At 42.7% G+C, this 27,412-nt stretch overlaps 7 protein-coding genes across 7 annotated transcripts; 3 read left to right on the forward strand and 4 right to left on the reverse strand.

Moving 5' to 3' along the window:
- Positions 1-746: 746 nt before the first annotated feature.
- On the reverse strand, positions 747-1,493 carry EAE97_008401 (uncharacterized protein; the record flags this gene model as incomplete). The annotated part of the gene is made up of 1 exon (XM_038878916.1): positions 747-1,493. One exon carries the CDS (start codon positions 1,491-1,493, stop codon positions 747-749), a length of 747 nt encoding a protein of 248 aa, XP_038729998.1.
- Positions 1,494-2,934: 1,441 nt separating this feature from the next.
- EAE97_008402 (uncharacterized protein) lies at positions 2,935-5,261 on the forward strand (the record flags this gene model as incomplete). The annotated part of the gene is made up of 2 exons (XM_038878917.1): positions 2,935-2,947; positions 3,013-5,261. The coding sequence occupies 2 exons, from the start codon at positions 2,935-2,937 to the stop codon at positions 5,259-5,261; spliced, it is 2,262 nt and encodes a 753-aa protein (XP_038729999.1).
- Positions 5,262-6,731: 1,470 nt separating this feature from the next.
- EAE97_008403 (uncharacterized protein) lies at positions 6,732-7,226 on the forward strand (the record flags this gene model as incomplete). The annotated part of the gene is made up of 1 exon (XM_038878918.1): positions 6,732-7,226. One exon carries the CDS (start codon positions 6,732-6,734, stop codon positions 7,224-7,226), a length of 495 nt encoding a protein of 164 aa, XP_038730000.1.
- Positions 7,227-8,133: 907 nt separating this feature from the next.
- EAE97_008404 (uncharacterized protein) lies at positions 8,134-10,833 on the reverse strand (the record flags this gene model as incomplete). Its single annotated transcript, XM_038878919.1, has 1 exon — positions 8,134-10,833. One exon carries the CDS (start codon positions 10,831-10,833, stop codon positions 8,134-8,136), a length of 2,700 nt encoding a protein of 899 aa, XP_038730001.1.
- A 6,109-nt stretch (positions 10,834-16,942) lies between these two features.
- EAE97_008405 (uncharacterized protein) lies at positions 16,943-19,204 on the forward strand. The gene is made up of 2 exons (XM_038878920.1): positions 16,943-17,977; positions 18,111-19,204. The coding sequence occupies exons 1-2, from the start codon at positions 17,251-17,253 to the stop codon at positions 18,851-18,853; spliced, it is 1,470 nt and encodes a 489-aa protein (XP_038730002.1). The 5' UTR covers positions 16,943-17,250; the 3' UTR covers positions 18,854-19,204.
- A 1,292-nt stretch (positions 19,205-20,496) lies between these two features.
- EAE97_008406 (uncharacterized protein) lies at positions 20,497-25,411 on the reverse strand (the record flags this gene model as incomplete). The annotated part of the gene is given in 3 exon segments (XM_038878921.1): positions 20,497-23,235; positions 23,249-25,008; positions 25,066-25,411. 3 exon segments carry the CDS (start codon positions 25,100-25,102, stop codon positions 20,497-20,499), a joined length of 4,536 nt encoding a protein of 1,511 aa, XP_038730003.1. The 5' UTR covers positions 25,103-25,411.
- Positions 25,412-25,729: 318 nt separating this feature from the next.
- EAE97_008407 (uncharacterized protein) lies at positions 25,730-27,205 on the reverse strand (the record flags this gene model as incomplete). Its single annotated transcript, XM_038878922.1, has 1 exon — positions 25,730-27,205. One exon carries the CDS (start codon positions 27,203-27,205, stop codon positions 25,730-25,732), a length of 1,476 nt encoding a protein of 491 aa, XP_038730004.1.
- Between the last annotated feature and the right edge of the window lie 207 nt (positions 27,206-27,412).

Raw genomic sequence — 27,412 nt, forward strand, 5'->3', positions numbered from 1 at the left:
ATCTACCTGGTAGGCAAATGCTCTTTTGGAAACGAGGAATCGCAACATCCTTCATTGCAACAATGTCTCTTCTTTCTGGGGTCTTCTAGGTTGCCAGCTGCCTATCAAGTATACTACTCATCATGAGGGAAGCTATCACCTCGAGAAAATCACGGAGTGGCCTATTGTCTTATGCCACACAACTTATCACATGCTAGTGGAATTGAAGGAACCATCCAAACAACAATCACTGTTACTGGGACGATATATTCAGGTAGTGTTGATCTATGGTGATAATAGTAAATGATTTGTTATGAAGACACTTTCTTGACTGGGCCAAGCAGAGCATATAGAGGATATCATGAGAAAGTGCTATCATCCATGAGAGAGGACATCAAGAGGCTTCTCAAACATTTGCCATGTGTTCTGAGCCTTTCCATATTATTCAAATGAAAACCTCCCAGATTTCCTAGAACTTCAAAGAGTAAGACGGGTAGTAAAAGTAAAAATAAAATATATTGCTTTCATCGTCATGATATAATTCTCATGCTTTGGGTATATTAAAGCCAACTTTCCGAAACCTTTCGGACCTTTCCTATCATACAAGGTATTTAAGACTATCCAGTGCCGCACTAGAATATATACAAAGTCTCCTTGGAAAACTGCGGTCGACGACAGACTTTGAGTAAGTAGTGTATAGCCATCGACATCGTATCTGTGTGCCGGCACATACTGCGGCAGATTTGGCCTCGTGAGCCTCAGTTTTCTCAGCAACACCCACCACTGCTGGCTTTCTGGGGTGCCAATTTAACATTTGTTTTCGAACCTCCATACCCAGGACCCTTCACTCCAGATCTCCTGTCATTCAAGTCATACTTTCCAGCTTCGATGTTCATATATATCCTTTCTGCCACTCTTGCAAATGCATTTTCAACACCTTCACCACTCTTCGCACTTGTTTCGACATACTCTAATACGCCATTCCGCTTTGCCCAAGCTTCTGCCTCTTCCACGGTGACCTCTCGTTTGTTCTCCTCGCCTGTGGCCAAATCACTCTTGTTTCCTACCAACACAACAACTATATCCGGTTCAGCAATTTGTCGCAAATCATGTAGCCAGTCCGTAACATGTTCAAATGTTGGTCGCCTCGAGATGTCAAATACGAGCAATGCGCCCGAAGCTCCACGGAAATAACTCCGCGTAACACTTTTATAAGTTTCTTGTCCTGCCGTATCCCATAAACTGAGCTTCATGTGTTTCTGTGGTACATCTGATTCTGTGGCTGAAGCTTTAGATGCTGGCTCTTCCTCTAGAGTGTTTGATTTTGGTTTGAATCCTTCTGAATTCGGTGGACCAACTGGAATAATTCGCGATCCAAATTCAACTCCAATGGTAACATCATGGTGCGGAGAAAAACGCCCTTCGCAAAGTCGAATTGTGAGAGATGATTTTCCAGTTCCACTATCGCCAATGCAGACGAGCTTTGCAATATAATCCCATGATGTTGTAGACATTACTTTTGGGGGTTTCGAGACGGGAAATTCTATCGGCTTTTCGTTGACGTTGGACGAGGAGGGGTGGTAGACTGGTGTTGGGAGGGCAGAAGCCGCTCGAACTTTACCTAAGCTTGCGATTTGTGATTTTAAAAAAGACTGATTGATACCAAGAACAATCGATGAAATGAACAATTCAAGTAAAGGATATTGATCTTGAGAGTATTGATGGATTGTAAGGGATTGTGAGGGACTGTAAAAACCGAATTGGAGAATGATTCGATAACAATGAGGTTTATGAATAAATAAAAATGATAGCTAGAATGTCTAGCTGGGTATGATAAAGTTGTAAGTTGTCAGAGTTGTTTGTTGTATGGTAGTACAATCTCGTGGGCAGTTGAGAGTTGAGAGTTGAGAGTTGAGAGTCGAGGGTCGAGGGTCGAGACAATGATAAGTTTGGAGTGTTCACGAATCATTGATTGATCCACAATACAAACATGCAAAGCAAATACTGGTAGCTATCTACTCCATTCCCAGTTGGTACCTACCTCTAGGCCAGTCATAAAGTGGCTTTCGGGAATGCAAGCGGAGGGAAAATCATTATCCTCTACCGGTAGCGCCCAGCCGTTATATTTTAGGATTGGAGAAGTCGCCGTGGTTGGGGGCGGTGAACAAAGGATTCTTGTGATGTTTTGGTATCTATCGCTCCGAGTGATCACAAATATCAGGTAAATAATGAATCAATGAATACATACGAGTAGATTAATTCCATTCTTGTATCATTCATTCTCCTTTCTTCTTTCTCTCTGCTCCCTTCTCCCTTCTCCCTTCTCTTCACGTCATACATCCATCTATCACAGATACCAAGGAATTCATCATCTACCAAACCCAAAGATTTACACTCTCGCATAAACCGATATCCTATCCTTTCCCATCCTATCCTTTCCCATCCTATCCTATCCTTATCTTGAGGGCGACTTCACTCTACCGATTCATTCTCTCTAGATCCTCATGCGGTATGGTACACCTGCCTCGTGATTTTAAATGATTCACGACTGAGGCCTCCCGGCACTCCGCTATCATAAGTCTTGACTCGCCCCCAGCAACCCCAGCAACGCAAGCAAGTGACTGATATCTCACAATATTATCCTTCACGGGGCTTCCATTATTGTTTAACACGTCTTGCCCATACCAATACCGTCTACAGTATTCACTTCCAATATCTATCTACTTGGAATAATCACAAGCTTTATATCATCCATCGGTTACAAGATCCCCTACCAACCCCAGACTGCAACTGATCTACTGTACTGCAGCCTGCGAGTCCCGTTTCAAGCTCTCACAAAAGACCCACAAGACTGGGCAGTACTGTAGATAGAGAGTCCTTATCAACAACCTCGACTTCTCAACTGCATCGCAGACAAAACATTCCAACATACAACTTCATTCTTGAGGGTTAAAGATGTTTTCAGAATGTAAGTAACCTTGCTCACTTTGTCCTATTTACCTTGTGCATTCTTTTAACCATGATATCATTCAGATGCTTCGCGCTTCCTAGCTCAGTCACAGTCTCGATTCTCCAATTTCGTCCAACAGGATAACGAAATTCCAACTCGAAGTCCAAATGAACGTTATCAACGGTCGCAGCCTTTACGAAGTTCAAGACATCAAAGAGGACTAGGAAACCCTTATCAGTCATCACATCTCCCAAACTTTGGATTTACATCTCGATATTCCCAAGCTCCGCCTGATGCCCCGTTATTTCACAGCGCTTTGAATGATTTTCAGGAAGAAGATGAGGAGGAGGAACGAGAGAGGGAAACTGCAGATTTCTTTGCGCTTCAACGATCACGGAGGGTTTTTGCACCTACGAGAGAATTGGAAGAAAGTGAGGAAACAGAGCGCGACGGGAGTGATATAGCTCTGGGGAATAGTAAAGATGATGGAACCGCAGGTGATCATCGGGAACGTCCACGAGGAATAAAAAGTAGTTGGAAAGGCGGTATCCAAAGTACCAGAGAGCGAGGCCACACACCAGAAACAGTTGGAGAAGAACACGATGACGAAAGTAGGCGACCAAGCAGTCAGGGAAGCAGTAGTAAAGGAAAGGGAAGAATGGTCGATATTGGACTAGAATCTACGATTGCCGACAGCTTACCGCCAAGTGAACCGGATTATGATATGGGTGATGAAAATCCACCAGCATTTCAACAATTCAAATCTGGGCCAAAATCTGGCACAACTCGATTTACAGATGAATCTATCAGAGGCAATGAGAGGGATATCGAGTCACATCAATCGCCTGGTCCTCGATTCCCCATACGACCGAATGAAGTGGAGGTTGTTCCGGTAGCAATTCCTACAACTCCAGACGAACTGGAAGGGCCAAAGCATGATATGTTTTGGGGGTCATTATTTTTGATATGCTTGGCTTCACTTTTCGCAACTTTCTTTCTGATATTCCTCCATACATCAACGCCTGACGGAGTGCTCGGAGACACGATATATACCACTCTCCATTCTTCATTCCATCTATTCGCAGTCGATACCCTTGCATCAATCATCGTATCATTTATCTGGCTTGCTTTACTGCGATCTTTCGTTCGTCCATTAGTATTCCTGATTGTTCTCGCGGTACCAGTCATACTGATTTCGTTCTCACTGTATCCTATGGTGTCTAGTATGAAAGGGTCAACAGAACGAACTGGTGTACAAGATAGGGCTATGAGATGGATGTCTTTTATACCTGGAGCTCTTGCTTTGCTTTGGTTGTACACTATTTATAAAGGACGTCAATCGTTGACCAAGGCAATCAGCATTCTAGAGTTTGCGTCAAGGATTCTCGCTTCGAATCCTGGTCTGCTCGCATTGGGATTTGCTACGCTGGGGTCGGTTATAGTATGGACCTGGATATGGTTAGGAATGTTCACGAGGGTATTCTTGGGTGGCCATCTCTCAAAGTCAGGACTGAGTTTCATTATTGATGCAACGACCTGGTGGCTTGGTGTATATTTCGTAATGATGTACATTTGGACTCTTTCCGTGATTGGGGGTATCCAGCGAACTACCACTGCTGCAACAGTTTCTCAGTGGTATTATCACCGTAATGCACAGACAGGAGCTTCGTCTCGAGAGGTTGTTGCGGCAGCATTCTACCACTCGACCAATACGATATTTGGTACCATATGCCTATCATCATTAATAGCTCTTTTGATTAAACTTCCTCTCCTCGTGTTTCCACGACGATTGGTAGCGGCTATTTCGATAATTGCGTACTCTTTTGTACCAGCACCGGTGACAGCATTGCTCAATCCTCTCACCCTCACCTATGCTGCTATCCACTCACAACCTCTTCAAACTTCAGCAAGAGGTCTAAGTCAAATGACATTCCTCACACCTCAAGCTCCTACAACCACGTTGACCCCACGATCTTTCTCTTCCCGTACTCACGCCACAACCCCTCTACTCCCTTACCGTCTAGCCAAACTGCTTCTTCACGCAACTCGTATCATTATGTCCATGGCTCTTGGATTTGGTGGCTGGGTAGCAACTGCTCGTCAATTGTCTATCAGTATGCCCGAAGGTCCTGGTCTCAAGGGAAGTGCATACGCATATGTCGTGGGGCTTGTTGCTGGATTTATTGGTTGGGGTGTACTTGGGGCTATGGAGGGGGTACTTAGTGGAGTTGTGGATGCGACGGTTGTCTGTTGGGGAAGTGAGAAAGGAATGGCTAATGGTGGAGCATATTGCTTGGAGGCAGGCTATTTGTTTGGTGATGATAGGGAGTAGTAATAATCAAGGAGTGTAGTAGGGAAATAGAGGCAGGACGATGGATTTGTATTGATTTTAGTTAATTGGGGGTGTATGGAGCTTGGAACATGGCACAAGGTACATATTTGGATGGGTGTATGGAGCATAGGTCATTATATGACCAGATGGCATGACATGACTTAGCATGACATAGCGTTTCTTTTTAGCATGATGGAATTGATTAATGAAGAGAATTTAATGATTATATTATATATACATATGTATCATGCAAACGGAACCAGACCTCAGTGTTCTTGAATGGGTTGAACCATAAGCAATAGGCAGAGCTCGCGAAACTCTCCTCTAACCATCTCAAGATAATCTCAACCCTCAAATTCCTATTCCTTTTTCCTTCCTCTTCTTCTCCCTTTTCCTCCTCTTCCCCTCCCTCCGATATCGCCATCAGACCCCATTCATTCACCACACATCAACATCGTACAAACAACCATCCCGTTACACAACTCCAGAAAGTCACATCGGCCGTTTCTTTTGTTTTAACCGCCACGTTCATGCCATAGCATAGCATAGCATAGCACAACATAGCACAACATAAGTACCTATCTATTTTCGATATATTTCCGAGGACGAGAAAAGAGATCTAAATCGCCGACTGATTTTCTTTCTTGTATACGCGTGGGTGTTTGGGATATGTGTTTGTGTGGTTTGATTAGTTGGTTGGTAGGTTGGTTGGTTGGTTTTTATATGAGCGTTTGTGGGTATGTATGTATGTATGGTTTCCTCGAGGTGGAGTAATGATGAGAGGGGAGATTGGTGGATGGGATATTGCGGAATATAATGATGGAGTGTGGATGGATGAGCTGTATTCTGATAGATAGGAGGGAAGGAAGGATGAAAGAAGAAAACATACGTACGAAACTGGATAATCTGTCGACAGAGAGAATATTACTACAGATGTGACTTACCTGCAATATCGATACCTACCATGAATTAATATGATATGATATGATACAAAAATCCAATCGCTTAAAAGGGAGGGAACTTGAGTGTTGAATCCATACATATATGCATGCATGATGTGTTGAGAACTTCAATATTCATTCCGATAGGAGTCGAGACTCAAAATTGCATTTTCGGATTGCGTCTCACGTACCGGGGAAATGGATGGGGGTGTGGATCTTTTGTCGGAAGCTGAGTGCGTAGTTGTTTGTTTGTTTGTACGTGTCTCGTGTTGAATATCCTAATCTGTATTTCCCTTCGCAATGCTCAATATATAGGGACATCTCGTCTCACTTCTGCTCTTTGTGTTTTATGCAGATATATCATCATCGCCAAAGTTCCAGATTGTGATACGCCCTTCCTATAATTGCATGGCAGGAGATATATATACACATACTTCTTCATCGGGAATGTCATCTTCTCATTTACTACCTGCGTCATATATATACATATAACACCTACCTCATCTAATCGAACATAATACAACTCATCATGGCCTTCACAACACGCTCCTTCTCCTTCATCTCCCTCTCCCATTCATCCTCATCTCTATCTCCCTACTCACCACTCGCATCCTCCAAATCTCGGTCCAAACAACCCAAATATCCTCGAAAAAATAGATCTAAATCTAAATCTAGGCGCAAAGGCCCCAATGAACAAGAACAAGAACAAGAACAAGAACGAGAACTTCTCACTGAGGCATTTCGAGGGGAAAAAGATGAAGAGTGTCCATGTCCTAGCTGTATGTATCCTGATGCATGTAGCGGGGAAAGTGAACCCTCTTCGTCCTCGTCATCATCCTCGTCTTCATTCGGCAATCACAATATCGATGCAGAGGAAAGTTTCAATATTGCAGAAGTAGAGAATGGGGGTAAATTCCTCGAAAGGCGGAAAGGGAGACGAGAAGGGGGGCGCGAGTTGAAGATGAAGTGGGGATTGGCTTGGTTGAGGGGGAGGGTGACGCGGGGGAGAGGTTACGGATATTGAGACGGATATAAATATGAATATGGGAAAATAAATCACTATGCTGGAGCTGTTTGAGATGAGATGAGATGAGATAGAGATTGGGCGGGGAAGTAAAATCAATTGATGGCGGTAGAAGATAACAAGAGGACTGAGCAATGATAGCGAAGCCAGCGTTGGTACGGAAATGCGAATGTTTGAGGGGAGTATTCGAATGCGAGAATAAAAGGGGACAGATGAACGCTAGGACTTGTTCGTCTGGTGCTGGTGTTGTTGGGTATCTAATGTAAGATGCTAGGTCCCCGGGTATTCCATGATAATATGTCACAAAAGCAGGTGAGACAGGAGGTTTATAAATAGATATAATCATGCATGTATAAATAGATCATAGACCAATCATGTCTTGATCATATCAACCCGTCTATCTCTCACTTCTACCGTGGGTATGAAAGATCCTATATCCTAACTATCGATAATCATTCCCATAAGTGACTTCGCATAATCGAGTCTGTTCGTCTCTATGATAGTGTGTACAATACACTACTCAACGCTCACTAACTCCTGTTTATCTTGATGAACACTCGCTCACCTATCTCACATGATATACGCATCACCATGCAGAGCAGTAAATAAGTAAGTGATGGGGTAAAGATTTAATTCATCTTTCACATCTGAACAAGTGGTGGACATTTATACATGGTATCTATAAATTTATTCAATCTAATCCCAAAAAGCTAATCTAATCTAATCATCTAACAATATGATATTTATCCCGAATCCGGGATTCAAATGTAATCTATATGGTATCTTTCGCAAAAAACCCAGTTCCCTTATATACTATCCATAACCAATCCGATCCGTTACTTCCTTTGATGCATTTTATTTATCCTTTCCCTGACATGTGTATGTATATTTGAATTCTACTCCTCATCTACGCAGCGAGTAGATCACCCCCTTTTCCCCATTTACTCTCCTCTTCCATATCCGCCTCTGGAGTCTTAACTCCATATGCATCTAACAATTTGATACATCCCTTGTGTCCCCCGTTCCACGCATCCCCAGCGGGACTTATATCCCTATCGTCTTTTGCATCGGGGGCGGCACCGTGGTTGAGGAGAATCTTGGCGATGTTCTCATGACCCCTCGCGCACGCATCATGGAGTGGAGTCTTTCCCTCCTCATCTCTGAGGATGGGATCCGCGCCGCGCTGCAGAAGGAATTTTGTCGATTTTGGGAGATTCTTACGGATGGTCCACACGAGCGGGGTGGTGAAGTGATGATCTGGACAATCGATATCGGCGCCATGGGCAAGGAGTAATTTCGACATGTCGAGGTTGTTATAGGAGATGGCAAGACCGAGCGGTGTGCCTTCGCGAGGTCCATTTTGGTAATCGGTGTTTCCACCTTTGTGGTTGGGGTCGGCGCCTTTCTGGAGGAGGATCTTGGCAACTGAGGTGTTTCCACAATGCACGGCCCAGTGGAGAGCAGTGAGACCGAAGGAATCTTCAACGTCGATGTAGGTGCTGCTGTTCTTGAGAAGGATCTCGGCAACCCACCAGGTATTGCATACAGCGGAGATGTGAAGGGCGGAGAAATGAACATTTTGGATGGCGGAGAAGTTGGTCATGTGGCGGTGCTTTTTGAAGTAGAGAAGCCAGGTACGGCGGAGATCGCAGTTGCGACGGAAGAAATGACGGTCGAGAGCGTAGGATCTCATCATGCGGGATCCGGCGATGTTGCTGTGGTTGATCCAGTAGATGAGAGGATATTGAAGACTATCTTCCGAGGAAGGTTGATCTTGCAATGAAGACAGTGGAACATCTTCGAGACTTTCGAGGTAGTATTTCCAATCTCTGGTTGTGTATTTGAGAGCTCTGAAAGCTGCCTTTTCGTGTTCAAACTCGAGATCCGAGGAGAAGATACCGGCCGTTTCGTGGTTGAGAAGATATTCCTTTGCGGAACGGTGGACAAAGTATGGGTGATCGCGGTGTAATGATAAAAATGATCCACATAGTTCAACAGCATCCAAAACAATGTCTTCATCGTCCATGGCTGCTGCGGGGAAAGCTGCCATGACAGCAAGCTCGCGAAGACTGAGAGGTCTGAAAGCGATACCCACTGCACGGAAGACTGAAAAGGCCTTTTGCTGATCTTCTTCACCCAATTTCAAAACTCCCTCGAGAATTCTGGCATATAATGCATCAAGTCCAGAGGGGAATTTTCCCAGTACAAGCTTGACATTGATGAATGAAACGTTCTTCTTCAAGAGTTCCTTGCAAGCAAGAGAGATGAAAAGGAAGTTTCCTTCAGCTTTCGCCCTCAATTTATCAGTGACAAATTGTTTCAATGGTGCATCAAATCTCTTCTTGGTAGCCAAGATATCAACCTTGTGAGTGATGAATGTATCAACGGCTTTGGTCATCTCAGTGGCGGACTCTTCCAAGTCTACGACCCAGGATAACTTCAAGTACTCCTCGATCTTTGTTTCATTTCGACTAGTAAAGATCCACTTGACATTGCAAAGTCCGTCGGCGTTAGACGCAATGTATGTACTAGCGAGCTTGAGGAAAACTTCCAAAGATTCCTCAGTGCATTCATCGAGACCATCGATGATCAGGTAAAGGTTTCGTGTGGTCGAAGCTTCGAGTACTCGGGTTAAAGCAGTCCAAACTCCCTCGATGGTGGAAAACATTTGAGGTCCATGACGTTTGAAGTCTTCCAACAACACATTTCGAGAACTTTGTTTCAGAACTTGATGAAGAACGGTCTTGAGTGCATGTAATGTTGAGTTTCTTTGATCTGTGTTGTTGTCGCAGAAAAAGTAGGCCATTTGGTCGCAAGGGTTTTGAGCGACCTGTTTGGAGAGTGTGTCGACAAGATACATAGAAAGCATGGTTTTACCTTTTCCTGCTTGTCCATGAACCCACAGCAAGTCAGATTGATCACTCTCAATCATAGACTTGTAACTTTTGTTGTTGAGGATCCAGTCGCATGATTTACTCAAGAGACGATCCGTACGAGCCTCGATTTCTCTTCTTCCAATGAGCGGATTGATGACAGTGAGTGCATTCAAAACCTCATTGCTGGCTGCTACATCTTGTGGTGTTGCCTTGTTAAACCCTCGAACCTTTCTGTGCTGAGTGGTAACGATATCGTTGATTTGACGGGTAAGTTGTCCCTTCTCCATCTCACGGGTGCTAATCATAGTCGACAACAGACCGGATACTGCGTCTTCGTGAATCGAAAGTTCTTTTCTGAACTGTGATACATCCCACTTCCTGCAAGCTAACCAATCGATCTCTTTGATGATTCTGGAGAACTCTTCGTGAGACCACAAAGATCCCTTGGTGGTGATACCGTTTAACCTGCATCCTTGATGCACAAATCTTTCTATACAGTGTTGGCATGCACTGATAACTTGCATCATCAAACCACGTTGAGCCCCAAATGATGGATCACTCAAAAATCTCTCGATGCCGTCGAGACGCTTGTGAAGGTTGGATAGAACTTGTGCAACATCCCCAAAGACTGGGTTTGCCTTTTTCGAATCGTCGATTGCTGTGAATGCGTTTCTAAGGATTCCAACTCCATGAATGACCTCGCCGAAACTGAAACCGAATGGAATGGCCATGATTGCTATATCTGTTGTAGAGGGAGGTATCTGAGGAGGTTTTCGCTACCGGTGCTGTAAAACAAGTTTTAAAGTTTGGTATTATATATATTTAAAAAGTTAAGAGTAGAGAATGTAAAAGATAGATCAAGTTGGTGCCAGAGATTGACAGAATGGACGTCCGTGAAGCTTAAAGAAGCCTCTTGAATAATCGTGATATAATGATTTCTTGTAAGGTGTCATTCGGGCCGTGGTGTCATTCGGGCCGTGGTGGCGTACTTTGAATGGACCTTTCGAGGTTGATTGTGATATGAACTGATCACAATTGATATGATCACTCCTTTCTTAAGTGAAAAGGCGGAAAAGATAAACTTGACTGATATAGAGATAAAGGAAGGAGGGATAGGTCTGATATATATAAATGATGAATGGAGATAGCATTGCCGTGCTGTGTCTTGATTACATTACTCTTTTAAGATAGGACCCACCGAGTGTTTTGAATCGTAGGAATGTACTCCGTATATTTTCAATGCATTAGTGTCCAACGGATTAGAATGAAATTGGGAAAACCAACGAGTAAATCCACATGTTACCCTACCGACCACTCGAGTTATGAAGCGCGACGACCGAAGATAAGTCATTGACAATAAGCAGAATCCACTCTGTACAACAAATTTTTCTTCAAAAAAGGTCGGAAATAATAACCAGTAGGGTTACCTGACACAACGAACCAGGTTTACCGATGCCATCTTATCAATTTACTCCACTATTGTTGATATCCTAATGGATTAGTCTGATACCAGCCTTTACTAGAGAATTAGGGGTCCGCTTATCTTCCGGCTTCTCTTCGCACTACTTTTCAAAATCACCATATCATTCGCTCAAATTCCAAGCAAAGCACAAAATGAAGGGGTAAAAATGCACATAGGGACAGGATATCAATGGACAGACAACGGGACCGTCAAAACAACTCAACAAAGATGGAAAGTTCACATGTTTATCTCTTTACATGTATATGATTACTTGATTTGTCTCTCTTGCGGTATCAAAAAAACCCAAAAAAATCCAGGAAATTGTAGATTAGATTGAAGATCATGGGAAAATCAAGATTCAAAGGGTTCAAAAAAAGAAGATTTACACTTCCAACGCCTTTTTTGAAATTCTTTGCATATTTTACTTGCATCGGCATACTTGTAAAAGGAAAGTTAATTATCAATAAAGTAACTGTTTGAAGGAATAACACATGGGTACAATGCATATTACCTAGGTAAGTTTTCACATTATAAAGCATATCTACGTCATTGTATCCATAATATGGCGAATTTGGTTCTTTTTCGCTACGCAATATGATCCTTCCGTGAGACCCTCAGAAAGAGGAAACTAAGAGGTTCCTCTTTTTCGTGCGATGTATTGATTCGGCTCAGCCCAGTTAAATGTCTCGTGAAATAATGCGTGCGGAGGCACCTCGTAGGGAGTAAAAATCGGTGGGAAGTCAGCTCAGGTCAGCTCAGGTCAGACCGCTCAAATTCCGCCTTTATCAACTAAATTCTAATTCCTAACGTGATTTGACCCACCCAAAACTGAATGATATGATTTCTCCCCAAAAATATTTGATACGCATTGGTGTACAATGAATAGTGTGCACTGCCTGTAACTACTAACTAGCCACGTGCTAGCTACTAACTACTCAAACAAATTCGAAATACGAAACCAATCAGATTACTAAATCTTGCATTCACGGTAATTTTTCGCAAATTAAACTCATTTTCATCTTTTCAGCATGAGTTTAGACCCGGTCAAACAGTAGGCACTTAAAATATTCCTGCAGTAGTTGCCGAGCAAAGATAGGAGACCTAGGGATGGGATGAATGAATCGTATGAAACCAATGAACCGCCTTTCCGACCCGATAACCAATCGTTCGGGAAACCGCTTCAATCTTTCTCCACTAGAAGAAAGATACAACTCAGAGGTTTAATGCTCAATGCTTAAAAAGATAGGGTCCGTAGAATGTACAAGATTGTGTTCTGATTGCATGCATGCATATGAAGTATTAATATTGGGACCTTATAAATGAGTTGCGGTGACGCTTGGCTCAATATTCATATTCTGATGGCTTCATCAAAAATTCTGCATGGTAGGTAAAGTTAAGTAAAGACTCTCATCATCATCAGTCCTCAACGTCAACACCCACTATGCTTGCAAGATTTGCTAGATTGTGAGTTGGACTTGACCATGATGGAGATCATAACAATGGAGGAGGAAGATGGATACTCATTATCCTTTGAGCCAATCAATAATCAAACTGGTCGACATTTCATCAGATAATCTCCAATTAATAGCTCGTATCAATCCCGATGTCATTCTTTCTTGAATTTTGACGCAATTGTCAATATACGCTCATGCCACATGGCAGATTTTCAGTCTGTGTTATCACGTCGAAGGTTCCAACTTCCAAGTTAAGGAATGCGGTATTTGTTTTTGAGAATTGCGGCACATATGACTCTATGAGATACATTGTTGACATGTGCCGCTGTCACATCACGGAAGCTTGTGAGAAGGGTCATGAGGGGTTCGATGTTCATACGTTCTTCACTTCTAAGCCCGTAGCTTCATACCAGTGTGAGCCGATCGATCGAAGAGATCGAAGGTATCGATTATTGTTCGTTGAACTTGAAACGCGCTGTTAGGTAGGCAGAGTTGATCTCGGAGATTCCCAGCAACCTTATAGGGAAGATTCAAGGAAGAGGCAGGTTACTTATTCACTCATGATCCACTCCGAAATCACGACTCATGGCATTTCGACAGTCAGCAGATTTATAGGCATGTCGACGGTCTTTCAAATCCAACGTGAAACAACCATTTGTTTGTTAGTTGCCGCCGCCCCAATGTTGACTTGAGTGAGGAATGTCAAGCTGATGACTATGTGAGTAATGTCGAGTACCGGTACACATGGACGTTTATTGTATCTTGGATAGGCATTTGTGGCAAGCAAAAAGCAGGAACGATCAGAATTTGGACCGTGTTTGAGAGGCTGAAATAGGGAGGGACAATCAAATTAATTTAGTCCCTTGCACTTGGATTCCAAACTGGAGGGGTAAATACAGAAAAAAGAAATATATTGAATATTGGTCACGTGAGGGGGTTTTACCAATCTTGTGATTTCTCGTTGGTATTTTCTATCTATCTATGCTTAAGCTTGAATTTTCTCTGAACTCTCTCTCCCTTTCCATACTCAATACTTTTGCGAGTTGAAATATATCACCAATTCAAGTATTGATGGTATTGCACTGCACTGCACCACTTCTTTCTATCTCATCATCGATACCATCCCCCCACCTCATTTCTATTTCGGTGTCTTGAAGTTAAAATCCACCTACGAAGTAGGTACTTGCTAGGTATCTCTTGGAATTTGAGGGTCTCCTTAGTACGATCGAACTACTTTCTGAAAATTGTCTGTATCGAGTAGTTGTACTCCGAGCAAGTCATCTACGATCAAGTTGACTACATTGCACAGTCTACCTAGGTATTTGCAGCCGCATTACAAGCACGGTTTTTCTCTAGACTTGTTCCCACTCTCGAGCCACTCTCCCACTGTACAGTGTACACAAATACTTGAGTATGAACGTGTTGCGGATTACGGATTACGCCTTATCCGCGCACGCATACAATGCTGGACTGGAGACTGGGCAATGAAGATAGCGTCGGCGAATTCATAAACTTTCGGCGCCTACCGTTAGCACTGCAAACCCTGATGCATCTATCGTACATGGTAACATGGTAGGTACATACTCGCGCTCCGAGCTAATCAAAATCGGATCAATAAAAATCAAGATCATAGGCTACTATGATTATTATACGATGAACTGCAGTCTGCAGTGAACTTCCTGGGTGCGATCAAATTACGATGAACGCCTCCTATGTCATTTTTAATAAAAAAATTGATGAAGAACCTTCCGTCAAAGTTTCGTAAACGCGATTCGATATTGCAACGATAATTTGGCGCCATCCATTCGCTGTGAGTCGGCGACTATTTCATATTCCTCGGGCGTTTAGCGATTGCGTGCATGTAAGTAGGGTAGGTGTTCTCTAAGAGGTTCCTCAATTTTTCTATTTTCTCTCCTACTTCATACAGAGTCTCTGCTTTGGGTGTCTCACTCTCATGCAAATAATGTGTTCTACCCAGCAATTTTGTACGACAGCGTCGAACCAACAATACTCGAGACATTACCACGTGTCCAATGTCGTTGAAGACAATCCCGTTTGAACGGTGGGATATTTCCGAGTTATTGGCCTTATGTACGGCTCAGCCTCCTGATCACCATGATTCGCATCAGTTTGTGGGTCTGTTTTTCAAACAGATCTCGTAGAGGGCTGACAGAGGGAGAAGCAGAGGGACGGAGAGGTAGAGAGAGGTGACGATGTGACGATGTGACTTCTATGTGAGGATTGTATTTAGAAGGGAAAGATTTCAAGATCTCAATTCTGCAACGAAGCATGACGGTATGTTATCTCTTTCTACACCTTTAAGCTTTTCGCCATTGGAAATTACTCGCAGAGGTCTGTGATGATCTTCGATCAAGCAATCAATCAATCAATATTGTAGTTCGTCGCCACGAAAGTTTAATACCGAGGGTACACCTACCACATCACACAGCCTTATCTCACGCCTTCCAAGCTATATCGAAAACAATCAAGACGACAATACTATTGGAAGAATTGAAATTGGAATTGAAGGAAGTGTTGTTGGCCTTGAAATCACTACACACCAACACTCAATCTACCGCGAGACAACCCTCCATTCAACGGTACGCCAGTTCAAATCGATAGTGTATTTTCTCAAGTTTATCGATAATCTGAATCTCCAACGAACTCTCTTTTTAAACCCCGAGGCAAAACATGCATTGATGGAGAATTGATAAACAATGATGTTGTCATAGAATCCCCAGAGAAGACGGAAGAATGAATTTGGAAATTGGAGATTAGACATTGGATCAATTCATGGAACTATCTACATTCATGAGGTTTAGTTGTATGGTGGAAGGGATGTCTGGGAGAGAATGTCTGAGTGGAATGTCTGAGGTGAATTTGAAGGAAGGAAGGAAGGAAGGAAGGAGGGAAGGAAGGAGGGAATGTTAGATGTAAGTGTGGAGTTCACGATGGGCAATGAAAGGTAGGTAGTGAGTGACTGGACTTGGTAGATGTAGTCGAGTACTTGTGAGTGGTTTGTGGTTCGTGGTTACTTCTCACTGGTTACTCTGGTTGATACATCTAGGAATTGTTTATATAGATGGAGATAGAATAGAGTGATACCTAGGTACTTGGTAGTATTGTGTATTATCTATATTATATATTTTATATTATGTATTATATTATAATCCATTATAATCCATCAAGAGCTTCATTTTACATATTACATTTTATATGATAAAGTAGGTACCTACTGACCTATCTACTAAGCCTCTTTTCTTAAGATCATAATTACTCTCACACTTCTATGGTTTATTCTTCCATTCTCATCAGAAACCAATCTGTCAACTTGTATAGATCTAAACATCTCTCAATAACCCTCCCTGAGTACCTCTCCCTGAATATCTACCCTTGAAAGCAGCTGTGTGTTGTGTTATCATATCAAGCTTCACTTCATCCTTCCTAGCCTCGGCATCTTAACAAACAATTAAGCCTTTGTTCTATTCATTGTTCCAGAATAGAGTTTCAGTGAATAAAATCCCCTAAGGGGTCAATGATCTGATGATTAATTCCAGCATCAATGCGAATAAAATTACTATGCGTTACTGTATTCTATGCTAACTATAATTATATCTAGAGCACTTTCAAGACGTTTCTGAAACTCTCAAACATTGTCTCGAGACTGCTTCCTGCGAATTACTACGATTGATTGCGATGTATTACGAATGACCACGATTTGATACGATTTGATACGATTTGCTACGACTTACTACGACTTACTACGACTTACTACCACTGACTACCACTTACTACCACTTACTACCACTTACTACCACTTACTACCACTTACTACCACTTACTAACCACCACCCACCACGAGTGAGAGCCTTACCACCTTAACCCCAAAACACGATAGATTCTAGAGCTTCGAGTCCCAAGTCCCGGTCACTCTAAACTCAAAGCTTCAATATCCGACTACCACATATTACTTCCTATATGTAAAGATCCCTTCTCCCTACCAAACATCTTGATTTGATAGGAAATTATTCACATCTTTATTACTACTACTTACTTTAAAAATACACATCTCTCCCTCCCTCCCTCTCTCTCTCTCTCTTTCTCTTCCTCTCATATTATCCACAACGTACATTACATACAAATCAAAATCCAACCAATCTTCAGGGGATTAATCCTCGGATATCCATCCAATCCATCCATCCATCCGCAAACCTAGTAAGAACAACAAAATAATGTCTCTCTATGAATGTTCCAGTTGTACAGAGCCCATCCGTCCCGACCGGGCTCGCATTCAATGCCAAACCTGCACCGATTACAATCTCTGCACCAACTGTTTCGCCATCCAAAAGACATCACGTACACATCTCCTCAGCCATCCCACCGCCATCATCAAAACGAGCGGGACCAGCTCCCCCACTGTTCCTCCCCCAGTTCCTCCTCGTCCCCTCCCGCTTCTCCCGCCGCGAAAAGATACCCTCACCAACATCACCGCCCCGAATCCCCCGCCCAAAAAAGTCGAACTCCCAACCGCCAATTGGGGTGCGCTGTGGGATATCGTGAAACCAAACAAGAAACCGAAAAGTTCGAGCGGGGGTCCAAGAGATCTCCTTTCCATTCAACCACCCCCGAATGACGACGGCTTTAGCAATCACAATATAAGTTATTCAGATTCACCTCTCACTAAATTACGACCAGATTTACCCGCCCAATCTTTTGACGGTTCGCTGGAAGGAAAAATCAAATTGGAAGCCTTTACCAATCCATACGCCTCACTGGCGCCCCCAATGCCATCAGAATGGAGTCCCTTTTTCCAAAAGGACGGTGCATTCAATGCGATTTTTGTGGATTTAATGACGACCATGTTTTTGTGTTTGGATGTGGAGGGCACGAATGAATTGAGTCCAGAGGTGTGGAGTGCGTTTTTGGAGATGCAGGGGGTGGGGATGGAGAATAATATTTGTAGGTTTTTTTATACTTTTCTCAACCCTCTTTATTTGGACCCTTTTGGTGGAAGGGGTCCGGAATCATGTGGTTCTTGTGATTTATTTTTACTTGATGAAGGATGAAAACTAATATGGATATGATTACTTAGGGCAAAAAACACTTTACACAACCGGGGGACCTCAAAATCAAGAGATCGCCGACCTCGAGTTGGGTATTTTCTTCAAGACGCATGATATTTCTCACACGCTTTCAGTACGCCATGCGTCGAATCTTCCGCCTCCGTCGCCGTCTCCTACGGCGGGAGAACGTATTCGAAGATCGATTTCGCTCGGAGCTAATATGCCGATGTTGAGTCGACAGGGGTTTATAGATGTTATGGGCATGGAAATGCTGCAGGATCCGGATGAGGGGCATAGAAGGTTAGAAGGGGTGGTTAGGGATTACGATATTTGGAAACCATTGGGAGATGTACCGCGGGAATGTTTTCTGGATGGGAAGATTGAGGGAAGAGGAAAGAGAAGGAGTTTATTGGAGATGAGTGAGGAGAAGGAGGAGGTGGAGAGGAAGATTATGGAGGGAATGTTCAGGGGTGTGGGAGCGGGGAAGATTGGGGGAAGGAATAGGAGTGAGGAGAAGGAGGAGAGGAGGGACAGATCGAGATCGAGATCGAGCTCAAGGGATAGTAGAAAGACGGATCTACCCGCGCCAGAAAGATTCGCCTTTGACGCCGCGGATGAGGAAGAGCGAACAGGAGATAGAAAATCTCCCTTCTCGCATATCGAAGTCGATGTCATCCCCGAGGATGAATTCGAAGACACATATGATGAGATCAATCGGATCTTGACCGGGGAGGATATTGGACCTACCGATATTATCGGAGAGGCCAAGTAATCAACGCACCAATCACCTACAAAACATATACCACCTACAACTTTAACGAATTAACGAATTATTTCAAAAGCTTTCGAAACACTTATTATCGATTTCCAATCCTTACACATTTCTTTTGTCATTTCTGATGGGGTTGAGGGGCGGGTTGGTGGGTTCGCTGATAATCTTGGAGTTTTCTCGCAGCGTCTGTTGAATGAACCATGGGTTCCGGGGTGTCTTATATCTTGTCTTATATCCGTGTTAAAATAGCAACAAATCATACCCTAATAGTACTTATTTTATTTATACATTCTAGAAGTTTGCTTAGATATCTATGTCGTACTTGTGATTCAAACCTTGTTTTTTGATTTAGGTGTGTGAGTGGTTAGGGAGGGGGTATTTGATTTGGGACTGAGATTTGAGATTTTGTTAGGTAGGTTAAATAGGAGAGAGTGTGGATAGGATAGAATAGGATGGAATTGTATTTCGAGTTTGCGAATTGAGGATTTAACCTGGAATGAAAGTGTTCGCTTTTTATAGATTGGAAAGGAGATTTGAAATTTGAGTTTATTCGATTGGTTGCTTGTTTGATTATTTGATTATTCGGGTTATTGTGAGATGGGGAATTAGAATTAAGAATTATTAGGGAATAGGAATAGAAATGAGGAATTAGGGAATAGGGAATAAGAATTAGGGATTAGGGATTATACAGGTAGGTAGGTTGATAGGTATATGGATTATAGTGTATTGTATTAACTTTATTCAACTCAATCCCTCCGGTTTATATATAATACATAATATATAATATATAATATATAATATATAATATATAATATATAATATATAATATATAATATATAACATTACATTGTATTATATTATATTATATCTCATCATATACTTCAATACTTCAATACTTCAAGATTAGTATATGCTCATTAGATATAGTGGTATTAGATAGATAGGTCGGTAGCAGATTAATAGGTAACAGAGTGCTCAATATCTTGAGAACAAATATCAAGATGCAAGATACAAAATGCAAGTTTGGTGCAGAATACCAATTTCGAATTGCTATTTATCAACTATCTCTTCCATTTCATTTCATTTCATTTCATTTCCGAGTTAGTCTAAGAACGAGAATGAGAATCAGAGCTATGAATGCTAATGCTAATTCTGATTCTGATTCTGATCTTTGTATGCAGTGAATAGGTATTGGAATACTATATACTGAAATGAAAATATTGCAAATGCAGAGTGATTTCGAGTGTCAAAGGAAGTTTTCGATTCGAGAGTTGTTGTTGTTTGAGAGCATGCGATGTGATGTGAAGTGATGTGAAGTGATTACATTGAGAAACTACCTAGATACCTAGATACTTTACATCGTTCCCCAATTAGTCAAGATCTAACACCAACGAAATCTAATGCGGTCTAATGAAATCTAATTAATACCTGATGAGATGATGGATGCGAGATCAACCGGCTCAAGGTACTACTCTCACCCCCATTCCTCGCTATGTACAATTTTCAGAAGTGATATTATTACAATTGAGATAGCCCCCTTCCATTCCTCTCCCATATTGCCCTTCCCTTCCCTCCACCCCTCTCTACAAACCCCTTCCGCTCTTCCATCTTCACCCCACCCTCCCCCACCCTACCATAACACCCTACCCACTATCCATATCCGGCATCGTGCGCTTAGTCTGCGCATACGCATCAAACCGACTATTATCCACCACCACATAACCACTCCCTATTCCAGATGCGAGTCCCCGCTCTCGTGTTTGAGAATCCGAAGATGCAGAATCACTACATTCTCTCCTTCTCACCGGAGCTGGAATGACTACTTGAAACGAGGATCGTGGCACAGGGGCTTGATCTTCGCTGTCGGAATTTGTAAGATCGATGAATTGAGAGCGTTTTATGCGATGTGAAGATTTTGATGAGGAGGTATTGGAAGCCCTATGATTTCTGGATGTAGTGGTGCGGGAACGAGGAATTCGATGGAGGAGTGTTGAGGCGCGTGGTCCGGAATCCACCCAGATGGTATCTTCGTTGTCGTCTTCATTGTCATCTATTGTGACAGGATTATCTTGTGGAAAAAGCGAATGCTTGTTTGAATTAGTCGTTATATTAGGTGTGCCTGTTTGATAGGAAGAATTGATTTGTGGGGGAGGTGATGCTGAATATAAGTCAGGAGAAACACTTTTTGGTGTAGCGAAATTTCTCGGACCGGAAGATTTTGTAGAGTTGGAATCCAAAAGTGTACTGGAATTGTAGGTTGAATTTGCAACAGGTTCTCTTGATTTTGATGGAAGATTCCATGCTGGGCTCAGCCTTGGAGATTTACGAGCGGGTTCATTGGCATGGTCAATCAACTGTCGTCTTTTTTGTACCTTGGACATGTCGCCTCCAAATCTTTGAATATTATCAATTGAACCCAAATCGTCAAAACCAGACACACTTGAACCAGCTGAGTTCGATGAGCTCGAGTAAAGCGCAACAGAATCGTTCGATACACCATTTTGCGCCTCCAAATCATATGGCTTAACTTTTGGACGTTGACTTAGAATAACCCCCAAAGTAGTAGAGTCCGTGTTACCTGGATTCTCCAAAGATCTCTCCCTGGCGGCCATAGATGTTTGAGTTCTCACAATTCTTGTAGGCATTTCAACTTCAGGTGAACACTCCAGCCAAGCGTTTCGTAAAGAGATTCCCAATGCCATGGAAACAGTCCTATCAACACTATTACCGATTATTTTGATTTGTTGCCCTCTTTTCCCAACGATCACCTCATCATCAGGAAAGCTTTGCGCACGACGGAGTTCCATTAAAGTCAAGCGTCTATGCTGGTCCCAATGCAAAATCGTTCCCATGCGGGAATCCTCCATGTTCATTACCACCAGCACAGTTGGAAATAGTGCGTGAGGCTTTATTCTTCCCCAAGCTCTAGAACCCTTTATAACACTTTCTCTAATTTTCCCTGACCTGGCAAGATATGGAAAAAGGTCTCGTTCCGCTCTCGTCATTATACCATTGCCCTCATCCCATGTCTTTGAAAAACTCATACCTCGTGGATGAGTGGGAATGCATGCGATTTGTGACCGATATTTTTTGGACAAGGTAATAGGTGAAACATGATCCGGATACTTTGTGCAGTGACCAGTCGCTCCATCTCCAATGTAAGGAAGGTCAGCTACAGATTGTTCAGCAGTGCGGTACTGAAATGAAGTGGGACAATGAACGCGGCTACCAAATGATTGGCCATTTGCTAATTTACCAAGCCCGCGTTCGCCAACGTGTGGGGGGTGTGAGTGAGAAAGGTCTGGATGCTTAAGTGGAACACAACCAGGGGCTGCAAATGAGACAAATATTCGACTTCGTGTTTGAGAGCTACCAAAACTCCATGAATCAAGTAAGAAGAGTCGTACTTGGTATCCAAGACCGACGATGGCACATATAAGTTGAGAGAGAACATCTTCGTCTCGTCCCAATCCTTTCTGAGCCATATTCAAAACATTCTCTAGCAATCCGTACTTGGGGCGATAGAAATCAATATAGGCAGCAACAGATGCGACCAGGGACTGATTCCGTAGACTCTGATCATTGCTTTTGTACGTATTCATTCTACTAAAACCCTGGCAAGGACTGCCGGCCATAATAACATCAACATCGCCCGGTAGAGGAATTTTGAGTAATTGGGGGTTGCCTACAAAAGCCTCTGCTAGTAAATCGTTGACTGAACCAAAGTATATATCGGTTTCCTCAGAGTTCTTCAAATTAGCAGCATATGTTTGCACTGCGGCTGAGAACAAATCGACAGCCCATTTGTTATGCAATACACCGCTCTCTTCCAACCCACGGCCGAAATTACCACCACCACAGAAGAGATCGAGTCCATTCAGAACTCTTCGTTTCAGCGGTGCTTCGGGATCAAAACCTTGAATAAGGCTTTGTGGTGTATCAATTTCTATTGGTATCAGTGTCTGATTATCCTCACATAATCGCTTCGTAATGATGAAGGCATTCGAGCCTCCGTCTCTACAGTAAGGTGCTGGGACATTGCCACTTGAGACTTGCTTTTCAGTATAAAATCGTACAAGACACGTTCTTTCGAGTTTATGCGCTGACATTGTATCTATTATATCAGTGTATACAAGCTCATTTGGTCTACAAGACACAGTATGATCAATCTCCGATCTTCTCATAAGCCTCCTTAATCTGACATTTAATTTAGAGATTTCTTCTACGTATCGTACAATCTCATAAGGCTCTAGATTGTTTTTCGACTTACGCCGAGGGGGTAATGCAAGTATCGTCTGTCCAACAGGAAAGCGATCAACAATGGTGGATGGTGATGGTGAATCTTCCTCGGACTTTCGCAAATGTTCACATGTTGTGTGAATCTTTTAATGTTACAAAACTCTCGTGGTTGAGATAAGTCTGACGAATGAAGATGTCTGTTTCTGATGGTAGACCATGCCAAATTATAGGGATGATATCAATGACTTCATCATGAGTTATCCGGGAATCCCGAGACCCACAGGTACAATTGTCACTGAGAAACAATTCTTTGGCGTATGGATACTTCATCTTTGCACAACTAGTATCAGAAGGCTTGTAAAGCCAAATACCATCGAAAGAGTAATTGCCACGAGGACTTTGATGCTTGATTTGCACATACAAATACCAACAATCGTCTTCTGTTTTCCATTTGCTGAACTCTTCTTTCCACACGGAACTTGGTCCATCCTTGGTGACTGATAATACATCCCCTACTTTGATAGCATCAAGCATCTGCTGCCGTTTCAAGCCCCCATTCTGGCTCATTCCGGCTCCCAGATTGGCTTTACCGCCAGCGAAGAATTTATGTTGAAGCTTGGTTGGCAGAGTGGGGTCACAAACAATGCGTGTCTTTCTCGGCGAAAGCAATAGTGATTGATCCTCTGGTTCCTGTAAATTCTCTGCAAATATAGTCGGTATCAAAGGCTTGAGCAGGTGGCCAAATCCTAGGTGACTGAAGCATTCATAAACGTATGGCGTGACGATTGTCTTATCCTCTTTGATTGGGTATTCTTTAATGCTTGTAAGTTCTAAAGTTTCCTCCCAGATGAACAATGAGCGGAGTTTTGACGTTACACCCATCGATTCCTTGAACAGAAAGTTTATATTTGCTGAGACGGCTTGTCTGAAATCATCTTGGCCATATTCGAGATACCAAGATTGAAATTTTGATGAGTCTGCATGCATCTTTTGGCACCACTGCGCAAAGTCTGCTCGAAAGTTGAGGATCGATACCTTCTTCCTTTGCTTCTGACATGCTAAAGAGTAATCGACAAAATGCTTCGACAGATTCGCCAACCATGAGAAACCAAGATGGAAACGAGCATATTCAGATGCGGGGTTCTTAAGTCGATAGTAAATATTCGTTTTTGTGTTGAGATCAGACTGAAGCCATACAGCACCATCAACATCATCAAATTCTTCACCGTAATTTCCTATTGAGCATACTTTGAATGGTACGCCTTGAACATAGTGTCGAGACTTTCCGACACTGAGAACACCGTCGAGTAGGAAACATGAATGTCCCATTTTACTAGCAAGGTCTTGTAGACCACGCAGCTCATGCCCATAGAGAGCAGTGTCAGGCATGTAAATCGAAAATTCGGCCAACTCAAATTCTACAAAATCTTCCTGCGTCGACGACACCTCTGTCGTGTCTTTGTTCTTGAGTTCCCGTAATAAAGCCGAGCATGCTTGATGCTCTTTGCTTGCAGGCAAAGGAGGAATATAGCCATGGTAAAGTGATTTAGGATAAATGAGTTCGGTTGGCTGTATAGTACCAACTTTACTCATTTGACATTGACTTGCGACTTGCCCGTCAGTATCTATAGGGGGTATCTGGTCGAGGATGAGCTGCCCCGCAACAATTTGTTGTTGCAATAATTCGGAATCATCGGATGAATTTGATTGACCTCTGATAAAGCTGTCCAAAAGAGGCATTGTTTGCAAAGAACTCGAGCGAGAGTTGCTAGATTGAAGGCTCTGATGCTGTTGTGAGTGACGACAGGGATTTGCAGTTAAAGGTTGAGAGACGACATGTGCTTTGAAAGTACTTGAAAGGCTCGAAATGGAGCTAGCAGAGCTTTCCACTGAATTTAAAGTTGAAGTTGAAGTTTCTGACGATTTCCTCAGTATTCACTTTCCAAGGATTTGATGAAAGAAGAATAGCTCACCTCCTTCTGTTGGTATCCAGCATCTGGGCGGCACCATATGTTGCAGGTTTTAGGCGCGCCTAATTGAACATAAGAAATTGATGACTGCTGTTAAGCAAAGTATTTGATTTTCTTAGATATACATCAGGTATTCATGAAGACACTCAAAAACATCCGACAGCCATTAATCCAATAACGTTTTGGAATTCCAGTAATGACAATTGGGGTTGCAAAACACAAAGGAGAGTGATTGCAGTAAGTGGAACTAGCCCTGCATAAAGAAAGCAGTAAAGACAGTGTGTGTATGCAAGAGCAACAAGTCAATTACATAGGAGAATTCTCACGAAAGGGTAGCTAGATTATATTACCTGTCTTCAAAATCAGAATTGTACCTGTTATCTGTACTCATGGATAGTTAATGAGCTATTGCAATACATTCCAGATAAGAAGGAAACTGTTCAATGTTGTTTACCAAAAGAGACCGCGTTTATTAGTCAACGCCACTAGCTAAATAACTATATCACAACCAATGAGATCTTAGAGTCGCATTTGGATCAGAAGCATGCGTTTAATTTGAGCCAGAAAGAACCCAAAAAAATGTATGAAATAAAAGTTCTAGTAAAATAAGTGGAATGATCAGTAATATATAATTATGATGCACATCCATTTCTTTCAATTCATTGACCTAAACCATTCCTCCTTTCTCCTTTATTTTCAACACTCTTCCAATCTTTTCCTGCCAAAACTCAAGATGGCGAGACCTTTGAAACTCTGGCAAAGACCACATGGGTATCTTGTTCCGGCCTGCGTCTCCCTTCCATACGAAAGCCCTGATTTTTAAAATACTATTAACAATCTCATACGTCTCCGAATCAAACTCGAGGCCTGCATGTTCCATCTCATTTAGTAAGTCTATACAAGTTCGAAAGTCGTCGTATCGTATCCAGTAAACACGTAGAAGCTCATTGTAAAGAGGTGTAGAGGCGCCTAAGACATGGGAGAGCAGCCCAAAAGATTTGATCCGCGGAAGGATAGAGATAGAAAGCTGGGAGGGTTTGCTGAACCCTCGATCGAGGAGACGAAGGCCAAGGAGAAGGTGCGATGGGTAGAGGGGGCCATACAATGCTAGTGGAGAAATCTCAGGCTCGGTGTTTTTAGCAGTGGTGGAATCCTCTTCGACTGGAAGAACGCCAGAGTCTTCTATTCCTCTTCTCAGCTGATCTCGGCTCTCTTTTGTCTCTGCTAGACCCATTTTTGCAACAAGTGGGAACACTTCCTTTTCCAGAACATCCCAGAGCTCAAAATCCGTATTGGCATTGCGTAACAAATCCTCTACTCGTTGGCGTTCAGGTTCTCGCAAATGTTCCTGTGCGTCGAGGCCCATTTCCGGAGTTTCCACTGTAGGCTCTGATTCCTCTTCTAGAACAAGACCAATCGCTCTAGCAGCTGCGGCACGAAGAGCTGGTGGATATCTACTAATTTCGGCTTCTTGTTCCTTCTTGCTTCGATTTTTTTTGTTTGATAGCGAATGCTCCATTATATTGTCAAGCTTGTTGCGCGCACTCTCCCTGTTTGTTGGAGGCATGTCTTCCATGCCTTCATCAACGTCTTCCAAAGATGTTCTTTGAGTCCGCGCGAATATATCTGTGAATATACGATTGAACGTGTGCCTTTCCGAATCTGTAATCGTGGACTCGCGCTGCGGATAGTGCGGACTTGCCAATGCGTCGATTTCTGTGCCATATTCTATCAAGGTTTGGTCATCTTCCTCGAAGCCAATGTCCCCAGACTGTGCGATATTGCCTTCCGATTCCAGTTCACTCTTTTCGAGATCGAGTTTGTAATCATCAGTGACCATCCTTGGACGAAATCTAGATTTATGAGAATGGCCACCCCTAGGGCTAGCTCTCCTCCTGATTTGAAGCCCAGTATTATCCTCGCCATCATAAATTCCGTTTTGCGATTCGTATTTGACTCGGGGTAAAGAGGTATGAAAGTTTGCTCCATGAATCGAAGGTATAGCCCTGCTTCGATATCTTTTACTGTAAATAGATCTATGTAGGCCCGCGATTGTCCTAGTTTGGTATAAGAATGGCATCATTGTGGAGGACATAGTTGAATATGCCATCGGAATAGCTTCAACAACTTTTATGGACGCCATAACTGGTTATTGCACATAGAGCAGCTTATGCGATCAATAGGACAGGCTTTGAATCCAGCTTTCAATGCTTGATGATGGATCTCGCAGTTGCTTAAGAAAGGAGAATATTGAACGTTCGAACATTCGAAATTCTATTTCACCCCTCATAATTTTTCCGCAAGTTTTCCATGGACCAAAAATTGGGCACGGACTATTTTAAATCGATCG

Source organism: Botrytis byssoidea (assembly GCF_014898295.1).
Source record: "Botrytis byssoidea strain MUCL 94 chromosome Unknown BBYS_018, whole genome shotgun sequence".
NCBI classification, from domain to species: Eukaryota; Fungi; Ascomycota; class Leotiomycetes; order Helotiales; family Sclerotiniaceae; genus Botrytis; species Botrytis byssoidea.